We start from the raw sequence: 12,917 nt of genomic DNA, 5'->3' as shown, positions 1-12,917 counted from the left end.
ATCTGGTGTCTCCAGGGACCTGAAAGGACCTGAATAAAATGCAGGGCTTGATTCCCAGCTAGGATGCCCTACACTTGGAGGCAGGAAGGAAGGAGGCTGAACTTAAATGACCCAACTCCCTATGCACTCCCTATATTTTTCTTCATCTTCTGTCCTACTTCCCAACACACTCTGCTGGGACGTGATAGGGACTGCATGGCACAGTGCATTCTGCATGTGCTCCTGCCCCCCCTGCTTTGTGTTGGCCCAAAGTAAGTACATAAATCTTGCACTACTTCTACCCTGGAAAGGTCCCTGACTCAAAGGCATGGCTCCATCTTTTTAAGGTCACTTCATGTGCGGCACAGAGGATTCCTGTCCAGTACCCTGCTCTGTCACGCCCCAGGCCAGCAAGGACTAAGAGTGCCCTCTGCTGCACTCCTTCTCCTCATCTTTCCATGGCAGCATTCCACTTGCTGTTTGGGAATAAACAAAACGACTCTTTTAATACACAAAACAACTCTTTCATATTCTAAAGGTCTTCTTGTGCAGGCTGTGCAGAAGCCTGGTTCTGTATTTCAGCAGCAAACAGAAAAGATCATGCCCTGAGATAAAAATGTGTGATATCCTGCATCAATCCCGAGGCGCAAATAAAGCACTACAGGGAACTGCTGTCCTTTGTCAATAACCTTCACCCTGTAGCTTTTCATTGCCTCATAAAACAAGCAGCTCCTCGTTGCAGGAGTTCAGACAGCAGTCTTTATAGTCATGAAACTTTCATTTCTCGGAGCTGGCAGCAGCAAGCGCTGGTGATGCACGGTCAATTATGGTACCTAATTGCGCCTAACAGCGCTGAACTTTCCATCTCTCCCTCCTGTTCAAAGGAAAAACATCGAGCACCACAAAGCTCTGCTTATTTAAGTCCTCAGCTCTTGCAGCCAAAAAGGAATGGATGTAGTTTTTTGGTTGTGTCAAGACAGCTGTCCCAGGCTTCATACTTTTGGAGTTAAAAAGAGGAAAAATTAAAAAATAATAATCCTGCTTTTACTGGGATTTGATTTACCCACGTGGAAAGTAACCAAGCTGCAGGCTGCGCCGGCAGCCCTGTAACCGCCAGGACCACAGGAATCTGCTCATGTTCCCTGGAATTTGGACATTTTTTGTTGCACCCATTTCAGCGTGCTTTCCAGATTGTCACTCAAGTGCGGGGCACGCCCCCTCCAGGAGGCTATTTAAAGAGGAGCTGGTGTGCAACTTTCTCCAAAGAGAGACGAGAAACTCCGAAGGAGTGAGTCAGTCAGCAGCCTGAATCCCCTCCCTTCCCTTTACTCGGGATGTCTGGCAACTTGGGGACAGTGACCTGGACCCTGTTCCTCCTCCTCCTTGCTCCTGGCTGGGTATGTATTGCACTGCAGCAGCTCTGTTTGCTAGCTGGGTGTTACAGCTTCTTGCTTTGATGCATGCGAATACTTTAGGCTGAATAACTTTTCCCAGCTGCCACCTGCCTCCAAAGGTTTCTGAGAGAAGGTTGGCTGTTAGCAGAGCAATGCAAATGCACCGTGTAACTAAATCACGCTCGGAGCTGCACTGCGCGTAATGCCTGTCATCTACGGATCTCGAAGCTCTTGGCAAATGTGAATGGATTTTATTTCACTCCACTCTTGTGAGCTAGAAGCCAGCCCTGGTTTACAAGGGGGGAGAGGAGAACAGAGAGAGGTGAAGTCACTGAATTTATGTCACTGCAAGAAATAAAAGTCTCGTATCCCAGGTCCTTACCATCACCATCCTTCCCCAGCTGCCACTGAATCCACCCATGTGTTCCCAAAAACAGTGATCCTGAGGGGGAAATTAAACTGCAGCCTCTCCAGAGCGGGATTCGTGCCTGTTTTTGTGTTAATACAAGTGCTTGGTAGAGCAGCTGATTCTGCTTAGGACTTTTGTGTGCTATCACAGTGCCATTAATAGCAGGAACATTGCTGCAGTCATTAATGTATCTAAATTGCAGTAAGTGCCTTTTGGATCAGTGAAGAAATCAGGTTCACAGAGCCACTGCACCTTGTCAAGCTTATTGTGCTGATAGATGCAATAAACTTCTGGTTGATAAGGTCTGTTTGATCGCTCCTGGCAGCACGCAGCATGTGCCTGCCCCTTTCCTGCCGGAAAAGGTGTCCTGTGCACCTAACACTACTGTGATCTAAGGGTAACTTCTGTGATTTGGGATGGTCGTCTTGTTTCTTGCACTGACCCAGCTTTGGCAGCATCATACTGGTCATATAAACAATAGCAGCGAATCCCACCGCTGTGACACTTTATTATTACTCTGAGATGATGTCATTTTCTCTAAACCTGCTGACTGCCTTAGAAATAGGACTTTTGACTTTCTTTGAGCTCTGAGTGATGATTAGTGGATCGAGCAAGGAAACGAGAGCTGTTGCTCCTGAATCTGCCTCCTGTGTTGTTCAGAGGTGAGAGTAGAACCAGGATGGCTGGGAGTTATGTTCAGCTCTGCCAGGCTCAGCCTAGGCAAGTCTCCGTGCCTCCGCTCTCTGTGAAATGGGGGTAGTGGTTCTTGTCTCTTGTAATAGGCTGTTGTACAATGTGCTACAGCAGCCTGGGAAGGTGTCTTGAGAGCCTGTGATAGAGAGAGAGCAGGTATTATCTGTGATAATTCAGTGTTTGGAGTATGTGACTAGCTGTGTTTTGACTGCTTTATCTGCTACCAGTCTTGGAGCGTGAAAGAGAACCAGTTACGTGTTTATTGTATTACTTCTACCTTGCAGCATTAACCCCCGGCTCCCAAAGCACTTTGCAAACAGCTAGCTCAGCTTAAAAACACTCCTTTCCCAGCCCTTTGAATGCAGTCATGAGCCCAAATGCATTTTAAAAATCCTCTTTGGCTTGGCCCTCTTAGCTGGTTCCCTGGGCTCATGTGGACATTGATCAGGAATGAGAAGTCCTGACGATGCCAGAGAACTGCTGCAGTGGTGTGAGCTCGTGTCTCCCCACTCGTGCCTTCCTGAGGGCGTAGGGGGGAGAGGTTTTATGTGAATATGAAGCAGGAAGAACGTTCTCACTTTTTCTTTCCCCCTAGGTAACTGGGTTCGGTGCTGGCAGTTGGGAGGAAGCCTGTTCTGGCTTGTCAGTTGAGCAGATGGGACCTGGGAGTCAGTGGTGGAGAACACGTATGGAGCACAGGCAAGGGAATCCTCTAGTCAGATTGTTTTTACTCCCATTGTGGCTTGGCTATCACTCAGGGGTCCTGGGAGTGGCAGATTCCCACATGGTGTTTGTGATCGATACGAGAGCTGCTGACAAAGCAGGAGCAGGGAGAGCTAATATTCCAGGTTTTAGCACTTTCTTAAATCTATAGCCTTGATCTCTAATACCGGTTCTGTGCTGCTGCTCTCGAAGTTCACAGAGACGCACTGCAAACCTCAACAGAAACAAGGTCAAGACTGTAGTGAACTTGAAGTTAGGATCCTGCTTAGTGAAGGTAAAAGTGTAATTTCGGGGACAGACCCTTCTGCAGAGGGGAAGAAAGTTAAATGTTCTCTAAGTTGAATCCCTCTGTACCCAGGTCGGTGGCACGTTATGTGGAAATGCTGCTCTTTGTGATACATATGGGTCTGTAGCAAAGCCCTGAATGCAGTCCTTGCAGTTCTTTGGGACAGTTTGGGCAGTTTCGACACTGTAGTGAAACAACTCCTAGAAGCAGCCCTTAAAAATAACGCAGGGTAGAGGGTGATCCATGCAAATCCAACATAATCCATTATTTAGCCTATTTGAAATTGCTGTGAAAGCAAATGAAGTAATGGAGAACTCTAGGAAGTTGGTTCAACGTTGACTTTCTACCAGCTGTTCCCAACTCAAGAAGTTCCCCTCACCAGTCAGTTATTCAGTGCTCACTGTTGAGTGTGCATGAGCCAAGAAAGATTTCAGATCATTCTCTCCTCTCTTGCGCTCATGAGAGGAGCGGGAGTTATAAATAGCACGAGCTGACTTTGCTCAATAATAAAACAAGCAAACAGGAGCCCAACACACCCTGGGGCCAGGTGGACTGGGTGATGAAAAGAGGCATGTCTGAGCTGACTGATTGGAAAATCTCAAAGTATTGAAAAGAGCCCTGCAAATACGGATGAATTGGGCCTTTTAAGCCGTGCTTGTACTCACAGGTGGGGGAAATGAGGCACAGAAGAGGTAGGGGTGCAGAGTCACCCAGCAGGTCTCTGGTACGTCAGAGATCTGAATCCAGATGTTCTTGTGCTGAAAAGCAGCCATAATATAGTGAGGAAGTGAGGCTGATTGTGAACAGAAGGTAAAACCAGGTGGTCTAGTCTCTTTGGGTGAGTTATTAAGGGAAATAAACACCACTGATTAATGAAGGTGAGAAAGAAAACTCACCTTTGGGTGAGTTGGGTTTAATTCTGTTGCATTCTCTGTTATCCTGAAAGAGGTTGTTTTGGTTTGTTTTTCAGTAGGAGAGCTATTTTGAGAGTGTTTCTTTATATGGCCTGTGGCTGACACTGCATTGGAAAATGCTTGTTGTCATTATTTTTTTTAAGTGCATGGATTGCATCTTAATATAGGTCCTGTGTTAGGAATGCTTTGCCTCTTCTATGATCTCATGTACCCCCCACCCACTCATCCATGGTTGAATAACACGTCCTTTTGGCAGCTGCAGCAATTGCATACATGAAAAACAGTAGGAAAGCATTTCTGTATTTTTAGCTTCTTTTAATGCACTTCAGCAGTCAGGAAGAGATCCCTGTGACATGCCAGCTCCCAGCGAGTGGCCCTAGGACTGCTGTCTGAGAACAGCTGGGCTACAGGCAGGAGGGGCTTGTTTCCAAAATACTTTGCACTAAGAGTTTTCAAGGAGAATTATGCTGATGCCTGCTGAGCGGGGTGAGACTCTGGGAGGACTTGTGAGTTAAGATTTAGACTGATCCCTGTCCTACACCATACTGTGCTGATTGTTACAGAAGTACAAAGCAGCTGGCGTCCTCTAACCCCATGTGAGCTAAAGTCAGAGCAGCTGTTTTGAGCAACAGTCAAAACAGCTGGAAAAGTTTTACTACTGTTATTGGTGACAAACACAATATGCAAGGAAGCTGTTTCACAAGCAAGGGCTGGATGGGATATAGCAAGTGCAAACAGAGCTGTAGCAAGATTTTTTTTTGGCCTCTGTTCCAGGTGTTTCCCCCTCCCGCCTGCCCCCAGGCTCCTTCCAGCTGCTGCAGCCCCTCTCCCTGGGTGGCAGTGGCCGGGTCTGGCAGCGGAGCTGGGAGGGGTCTGCCCTGTCGGCTGCGTTCCTCTTCACCCCAGCTCACAGCAACACAGGATCCCAAAGCGTTTTGCTGGCATCATCTACACGCAAGAGTTGTATCAGCCCCGTGGCAGCAGCTGCCCCTGGGGTGGGAGCTGACCCGTGTCTAGCAGCACGCGGCATCTGAGCACTGCAAACTGGAGCAGTGCTCTTGCATCCCTCTGAACTACCTGGAGAATTTTAGTGGGCAGAAGCTGAAAAGAAAACCAGGCTAGAGTTGGCACACTGATGTTTCTAAGGAGGTATAAGAGGATCTTTCCAGACCATATGCTCTGCACCTTTCTCAGTCGTGGTTTTACACCTTGCCCAAATCTGGGCACGTACAGAGCTGAGGCTAGTGTGTTCACTCCAAGCTGACTCAGGACAAGGATACCACAGACTGAGTTATTGGAGTGTTTGAAACATCCTGGGTTTTCCGGAGAAGGTGACCCTCCTTCAGACATAGCCTGATCTCTGCTTAGCATCTGAAGTGGCATAAAAGCTAAGGGTGGCTTCCAAGAGGTGGCCAGCACTTCTGAAATACTACCAAGCGGGGCAGCTGTAGATTCACAAGGTCCCAAGGAAGGTTGATTACGCTGCTTTCCCTGGAAAGGGAAGAGGAGAGGGCACATCTCTGGGAATAACGAAGAAAGTATCAGATCCAGAGGACAAAATGGGGCTCGGGAGACTTTGGGTCAGTTTTCAGCGCTGGCTGACTTTGGGCAAGTCCTTTCACTATGCGCCTCGCTTTTTCCACCTTTGGACTGGGTCTGGTGATGCTGCTGCAGAGTGCTTTGATGTTTTCTCCTGAGCAGTGCTATGTAAGAGCTGGGAGTTGCTTACTGTTAATAATTACCATTTTATTGCTTCCAGGGGAGCGGAGGGCTGAGCTGCGCATGGGACTCCAAGCTACTGCTTGTCCTGTTTGTTTTGGCCCTGCTTCCCAGAGCCATCTTTTTTTCCTTGAGCTCCAGATGAGTTAGGGGTGAGAAAAAGATTAGTCTTGTAAGTCCTGGGGGGCTGCACGCACATCCCCTGCAGCAGGGCTCTCCAGTGGAGGGCAAAGTCGGTTTTCCCTCCTTGCGATGGGATGTCTGTGCTTGAAGCAGAATCGTGTTTTTTATTTCTCTGCCTGGCTGGCTTGCGGGAGACTCATTCTCTCCATGGCTTGTCTGCCCTCCAGGTAGAACCGCAGGCCTGCACGTATCCATGCCAGTGTCCCTCCCAGCCTCTGCAGTGCCCCGCTGGCACCAGCCACGTGTTGGATGCCTGTGGTTGCTGCAAGGTGTGTGCCAGGCAGCTTGGCGAGCTCTGTTCCCTGCAGAAACCCTGCGATCATCACAAGGGACTCTACTGCGACTTCTCCAAAATCCACAGAGGCAGCGGGATCTGCTTAGGTGAGAGCTGTATGTTCTGTTATTATGCGGTTTTCTCGTGGCCCCTTCAGCCCTCTGCCTGCAGACCTCCCAGAAAACCCACGGCATCGTCAGAATTTCCTGTAGTGCTTGGAGCTTCATCCAGCATCACGTTGTGAGATCTGTGCCAGCCCTGCGAGCCAACAGATTCACTGATACCGATACACACGCAACCTACTTCCTCTTGCAGCGAAGGATGTTTCCAAAGGCACGAGTGGGGGTTTGTTCCCGTGACATTTGTTAGGAGACATCCTCTAGCCCTGTAGCGCCTGTGGGTAAATATCAGCAATCTGGACTTTTACTGGAAAGTACAGTTGCTTGGAAAATCTCACCCAAAATCTCACTGCCTTGCACTGGAGATTGGCATTTTGCACTCGACTGCTTACATGCAAGAGGCGTACCGTATTTCTGGCTTTAGCATGTGGGTGGAAAGAGCTGAACAACTCGTTTGCAAAATAGTGTATATGTAGAACGTGAGAATTACTGAGCCAGGTAAATACAAATGCAGACCTGTTTTCTCTCCTGCTGCCTCTTTTCAGCCAGAAAAGAAAAATATTTTTTACTTTTTTTGTTTAGTAGCTATTTTTAAAGCATGCAAAAATTATTTTGGTGTAGAGGAAAAAAAAAATATTTCCTCAGGCTCCTGTTCTTTGTTTAAAAACAAGACTCCTCTGCCCCGTCTCTGCCAGGAGCTGACTATTTTTTTTAATTCAAGCTTTTCAAAATAGTCAGGAAGACACGAGGGCTGGAAAGCTGATGTGAACGCTTTGGGAAGCACTCAGCCACTGAACTCAGCATCTCTGGAAATGCTCGGGCAGCCGTACCCCTCGCACCCCCCGAGGCAGGGGCGTTAGGGATTCGGGGTGGAACTGCACTGTTTTGGAGTGCCAGGATCACATGCAGGTTTTTTTACTCTAAATAATGAATTTAACTTGTAGAAGGTGTTTTCTCCTTTCTTTTGAGAAGTTTTTATAAGTTATTTGTTTAGTTTTCCTCCCGCAGTTATTGTGATCTTTAGAAGCCACATGAGCTTCCTAGTACTTTCTGTAGGCATTGATACACCTAAGAGCTGATGATTGAAGCTTAATAAGGTGAACGTAGGCGTAATAACATCCAGCGGGTGTAAGCTGTAAACTGCCTAATTAAGACTGGAAATGAGGTGTATGTTTGTAAAGGTAGCTAAGTCACTGGAACAATTTACTCAGGAGTGTGGAGAAGTCTCCATCTCAAAGACTTCACATGAAGACTGGACATCTTTCTAAAGACAGTGCTTTGTATTCACCATGACGTATGGTTTTGATACAAAGATTTTGGAGTGAGAGTCCCAGATCCTTGCTGTGTAGAAAATCGGACTTGAAGACCACAACTGCCTTCCTGCCTTTAAATGAGAAATTAAGATTTTCATGGCAAAAATCCCAGATGGACATAAACCGGGATATCTCCCTAAATTGGACTGAGGATTTGGTCTGTAATGTCCTTAGGTGATATTTTTGTGATGTCCACACTGGTCGCTTGGAACATGGGTGATTTTGGAGGCAGTGAAGGAAGCTGAAGGTGGAGTGAAGAATCAAATGATGGGAAAGATCAATGTTTGTGAATAGAGAAGAGAGGACTTAGAGGTATACAACTAAGACAGATGTGATGGGAGCAGAAAGGAGCAGGGAGGTGTTCAGGTGTCATGGGAAAAGCTTCTAGGTTGGGTACCAGCCCGAAGGCTGTATCAGAAGAGACAGGAAAGGAACCATCAGAGTGAAAATTACTGTATATTTGTTTAAGGTTATCACAGTATGTAACATTTCACGTATTGCAGAGGAATTCTTCCCTTCCTGCAGAGACCTTGGAGTAGAGACAATCCCATAGTAACTCTAGAGCAGGAGAGCCTAAGGGTGGTAGGGTGGCCTGCGTGGGTGGCAGAGCTGCGGCGACTGGAGCGGCTCACTTGAGTTCTGCCATATTTTCTGTGGAAAAGGGCAAAAGTCTCCCTGGCTGGACGTGGTGTTTGGAGGCGGGAGGTGGCAGCAGTGCCAAGCGGAGCTGGTAAATAAAGAGCTGTCTCACTCCGCTGGTGCAATCCGTTTTGGTGCTTTAATTGGATCAGGTCAACAGGAAAGTGAGGTCATTGTAGGGTAATGAAGAGCATGACAAAACGATTGAGTTTTGAAAACATAATAAAACCCCCGAGCAGGCTGCCATTCCTTGGGTGGGGAGGAGCGCTGCTGAGGGAACAGCACGATCAGTTCATCGGGAAGGAAGAGGGCTTGGGCTAAAAAACAGTGAAAGAGGATTTAAAAATAAGTATGAATGGTTGTGTAGAGGGAAAGTGGATGGCTTCCACTTCGATGGAAAAAGTGAGGATTTTGAAACTTCTAAGTAGGAGCACAGGAGTATTTTTATACCAATGGCATTGAAAAGAATTGCAAGTTGAGATCCAGCTCTGGTTAGAAACAAGGCATTAGCAGCCCGGAAGGATTTGTGTCCCCTCAAGGACTAGGTGGGATGGAAAGAGGCTCTCGCTCCTTGTTTGGTCCAAACACTTTCTGTCTGAGACAATGTTCCATGGGCGAGCAGGACTAAGGGGAAAATAGATCAGGTTTCCTGGTAAGCCTCTGCGAGCAGCCAAGAATCCTTCATTTTGGTAACTTCCCAATAGAGGTTTGCATGGAGTTTTTTGTTTTTTAAGGGTCAGGATTGCAGAAAGCAGCAGCTGATGAGAACTGTCCAAAAGCAGGATTTCTCTCCTGTGAACAACTCTGAGATTTCAACATTTCATTTCAGGCTGAAAGAAAAAAAAATAATTAAAAAAATCTCAAAACTTTGCATGAGTTATGCAGAATACTCATTTGGCTCTGTCAAAACTTTCCACTTCCATTATATCAAAATCTTGACCTTTATAGTATCTAAAATAATTACCCGAGCAAAATGCTTCCCCCTATGGAAACTGTCCAACAAGTATTTTGGTTGAGCTATTGTAAGAGCATAAAGGAAATCTTTGATATCAAATTGAACTGCTTCAGTTTTTTCTATTGAAAACATTTCTGACATTGATCTTGCCTGCAAAACTCTTAATCAAATAAGAGTTTTCTGCTAGAAAACTTCCACTGGAAAAATTTTGGCTAATACAGATGTAAGAACTTGTGAGTGTTGGTCGCACCTGCAGACTGAAGATTGCTCCTATGTGTCAGATATTGTTGCGTTTCCTTTTTTGCTCATTTAAGTTTTATTGGGAAGGAGTGAAAGACTTGTAGGAGGGCTGGAGATGAGAGATCTGGAGATCAGAACAGGAGAAATAGAAAAAGTTGTGGCTGGAAGGAAGAAGAGATTCATGCATCACAGAGGAGCCAAAAAGGTCATAAACCCGAAGTGTTATTTTCCTTTTGTAGGTACCTTTAGACATGTGGGGAACCAACTGCTCGTAACAGAATGTTGCCTTTTGGTCTCCTGGGCATAACGGGGAGCAAAGCTGCTGGCTCACGTGTCGTGTAAGGAATGCATCTTGCACAACACCACTGACTGGGGCACTCTCTGAGCCGGGCAGGAAGACCTCTGACTGGAGAACAGGCTGTTTACAAGCTGTAAGACAAAGTCCCGCTTAGTAGCTCACCCAAGTGGAGAAGAGATTTTTCTAGAGAACTTTGGGGGGTCTGGCACGGCTGGAGCCAACTTCCAAAAATCAGTGTCGGGAATAGCCTTAGGTCCAGCGAGCCAAATATTAAATGTGCCAACTTCTGCTGCTTCCCGCACTGGGATGGCAGAGCGGGGAGAGTCTGCACGTGGGCACTTGTCCCTTGTCAGGAACCCTGTGACCCCCTGAGGCAGCGGCCGTGCTGCCAGCCCATACCATCTTCTCAGCTTCTCCTCTTCCCCCTTACCACAGCTCACGAGGGTGCAACCTGTGACCTGCTGGGCAAGATCTACCACAACGGGGAGAGCTTCCAGCCCACCTGCAAGCTGCAGTGCATCTGCATGGACCGTGGGCACTTGTCCCTTGTCAGGAACCCTGTGACCCCCTGAGGCAGCGGCCGTGCTGCCAGCCCATACCATCTTCTCAGCTTCTCCTCTTCCCCCTTACCACAGCTCACGAGGGTGCAACCTGTGACCTGCTGGGCAAGATCTACCACAACGGGGAGAGCTTCCAGCCCACCTGCAAGCTGCAGTGCATCTGCATGGACGGGGCCATCGGCTGCATCTTCCGACGACCTGCGGCTGCCGTCCCCCGAGTGCCCCAACCCCCGGCGGGTGAAGTTTCGCAATAAGTGTTGTGAAGAGTGGATCTGCGAGGAGGGCAGCGAGGAAAACCGCTTCGAAACAGCCATGGCGGGTGAGTGGTGGGCAGATGTGATGGGGCCGGGAGCTCTTTGCTGGGGGATAGGGGTGGATCCAAACTGCCGTTGGGATGGGGCCTCAAGTCACGTCTGGTTTGGAACTGGTGGTGATTGCTCACTTTGTGCACTGAGGTGTGGGTACCAAGTGTTGGAACTCCGGACCCATTAAGGTGAGACCTTAGTGATGCTGCGGGGAGGCTCGCACCCCCTCTGATACTGCAGCAGAACTGGCTGGAGCTGGGCTGTGGTAGGAAACGGCCCCGTGCTTGCCTGCGTCCTCCTTCTGCTGAGAGGCTGAGTAGCTCACAGGATGGATCAGACCTTTGCAACTGTCTCTGAAGAGTTAGACCAAGTTGGGAGCAGCCACAGAGCTGCCACGCTTTGTCCCAAGCCCTGAACCTTTCCTTGTGTCTCTTCCACATGGCTCAGTTTTCAGGGAGGATCCAGCACACAAGCCGGAGCTGAATAACCTGCAGGAGAACTGCTTGGTGCAGACCACCGAGTGGAGCGCTTGCTCCAAGAGCTGCGGCATGGGCATCTCTGCCCGCGTAACCAACGACAACCCCCAGTGCCGCCTGGAGAAGGAGACCCGGCTCTGCATGGTCCGGCCCTGCGACTTCCCTGTGGAGAAGACCAAGGTACTGGGCTCGGGGAGAGGGAACACAACACCGTGAATGCCAGGAACAACCTAGTTAGGTCCTTGTCAGGCATGAGCCTGTCTCACAGGGTTTGCTCTGTGTCCTATTGCCCAGTGATGGAGATAGAGCACAGGCCTAGGTGGACCTTCTGTCTGATTGTCATGTCCTTGTTAACCCATCTGCTCTCTCCCTAGAAGGGGAAGAAGTGTGTGCGGACCCCAAAGCCACGCCAGAGCCTCCACTTCGAGTTTTCGGGCTGCACCAGCACCCGTTCCTACCGGCCCAAGTTCTGCGGCAGCTGCACGGACAGCCGCTGCTGCACCCCGTACGTCACCAGCACCGTGGAGGTGGAGTTTCGCTGCCCCGAGGGAGACTTCTTCCAGCGGAAGATGATGTTCATCAAGGTGTGCTCCTGCCACTACGACTGCCCCCGAGACAACGACATCTTCTTGGCCACGTATCACAGGAGGATGATTGGAGACCACGTCAAGACAGAGAGGCAGTAGCCCTCTCCGTGCCAGATCCACAGGCCAAGGTGTCAAGAGGGCTCTGCAGCGCTTTTGTGGCTGTGTCCCAGGACAATGCAGCCTCTTCCCCCTCTGTGAGGGGCTGTGCTCTTCAGAACAGCACCGTTCGCCACCGGTGGTCCCAGTGGCCTTGCTAACAAGCCGACGTGCAGGGGGGAACAGCCCCACCTGCCCCAGGCTCCTGACCTTCACCCACGGTGGTGCAAAGGTCAATGAAGGAACCAGAAACAGGCTTGAGCTGCAAACTTGATCCATGTTCCCACAGACCAGATGGGAGAGTGGATCAAAGCCGCGTGGCTCCAGCCTGTCTCCAGCTGAGAGCACAGTGGGAACGGTTCCCCGTGGCCACTGGCCTGCCAAAACCACGCGGCAAACCCAGAGCAGGAGATAGGAGAAGCCCAGGAGGCCCGAGCTAAAGCCGAGCTCTGCAGCCTGCTTTCCAGCAGAGTGGGGCAGCGTGTGGATGCAAAGCTTCTCGGTGAGGAAAGTGGTCCTGGCCCCTGGCTCTTGCTGAGCTTTTCAATTATTTTTGGCTAGCTGGATCCAACAAATTGGCAAAAGCTCTTCCCCATCTTTCACCCTCCCATGTGCTTTGTTCCAGATCAGTTTGCTCCTAGAGAGGCCGGATCGTCTGCTGGGTGAGCCATTCTCCAGGCAGCTCAAGGCTGGGCTTTTTTCCCCGTTAAATTCATTTTAGCCTGCGGTGGGTTGACCCTGGCTGGATGCTGGGT

At 49.1% G+C, this 12,917-nt stretch overlaps 1 protein-coding gene across 1 annotated transcript; it reads left to right on the top strand.

Moving 5' to 3' along the window:
• Positions 1-1,283: 1,283 nt before the first annotated feature.
• On the top strand, positions 1,284-12,165 carry LOC104073889 (connective tissue growth factor-like; the record flags this gene model as incomplete). Its single annotated transcript, XM_009573822.1, is given in 6 exon segments — positions 1,284-1,376; positions 6,468-6,681; positions 10,774-10,885; positions 10,887-11,017; positions 11,451-11,659; positions 11,854-12,165. Coding segments are annotated over 6 exon segments (1,071 nt in total), but the record flags the coding sequence as incomplete, so codon positions are not given.
• Positions 12,166-12,917: the final 752 nt, after the last annotated feature.

The sequence above is a fragment of the Fulmarus glacialis genome, unplaced genomic scaffold (genome assembly GCF_000690835.1).
Source record: "Fulmarus glacialis isolate BGI_N327 unplaced genomic scaffold, ASM69083v1 scaffold14343, whole genome shotgun sequence".
Taxonomy (NCBI): Eukaryota; Metazoa; Chordata; class Aves; order Procellariiformes; family Procellariidae; genus Fulmarus; species Fulmarus glacialis.
The sequence above is the reverse complement of the archived record's forward strand: the minus strand, read 5'-3'. Positions and strand labels throughout refer to the sequence as shown.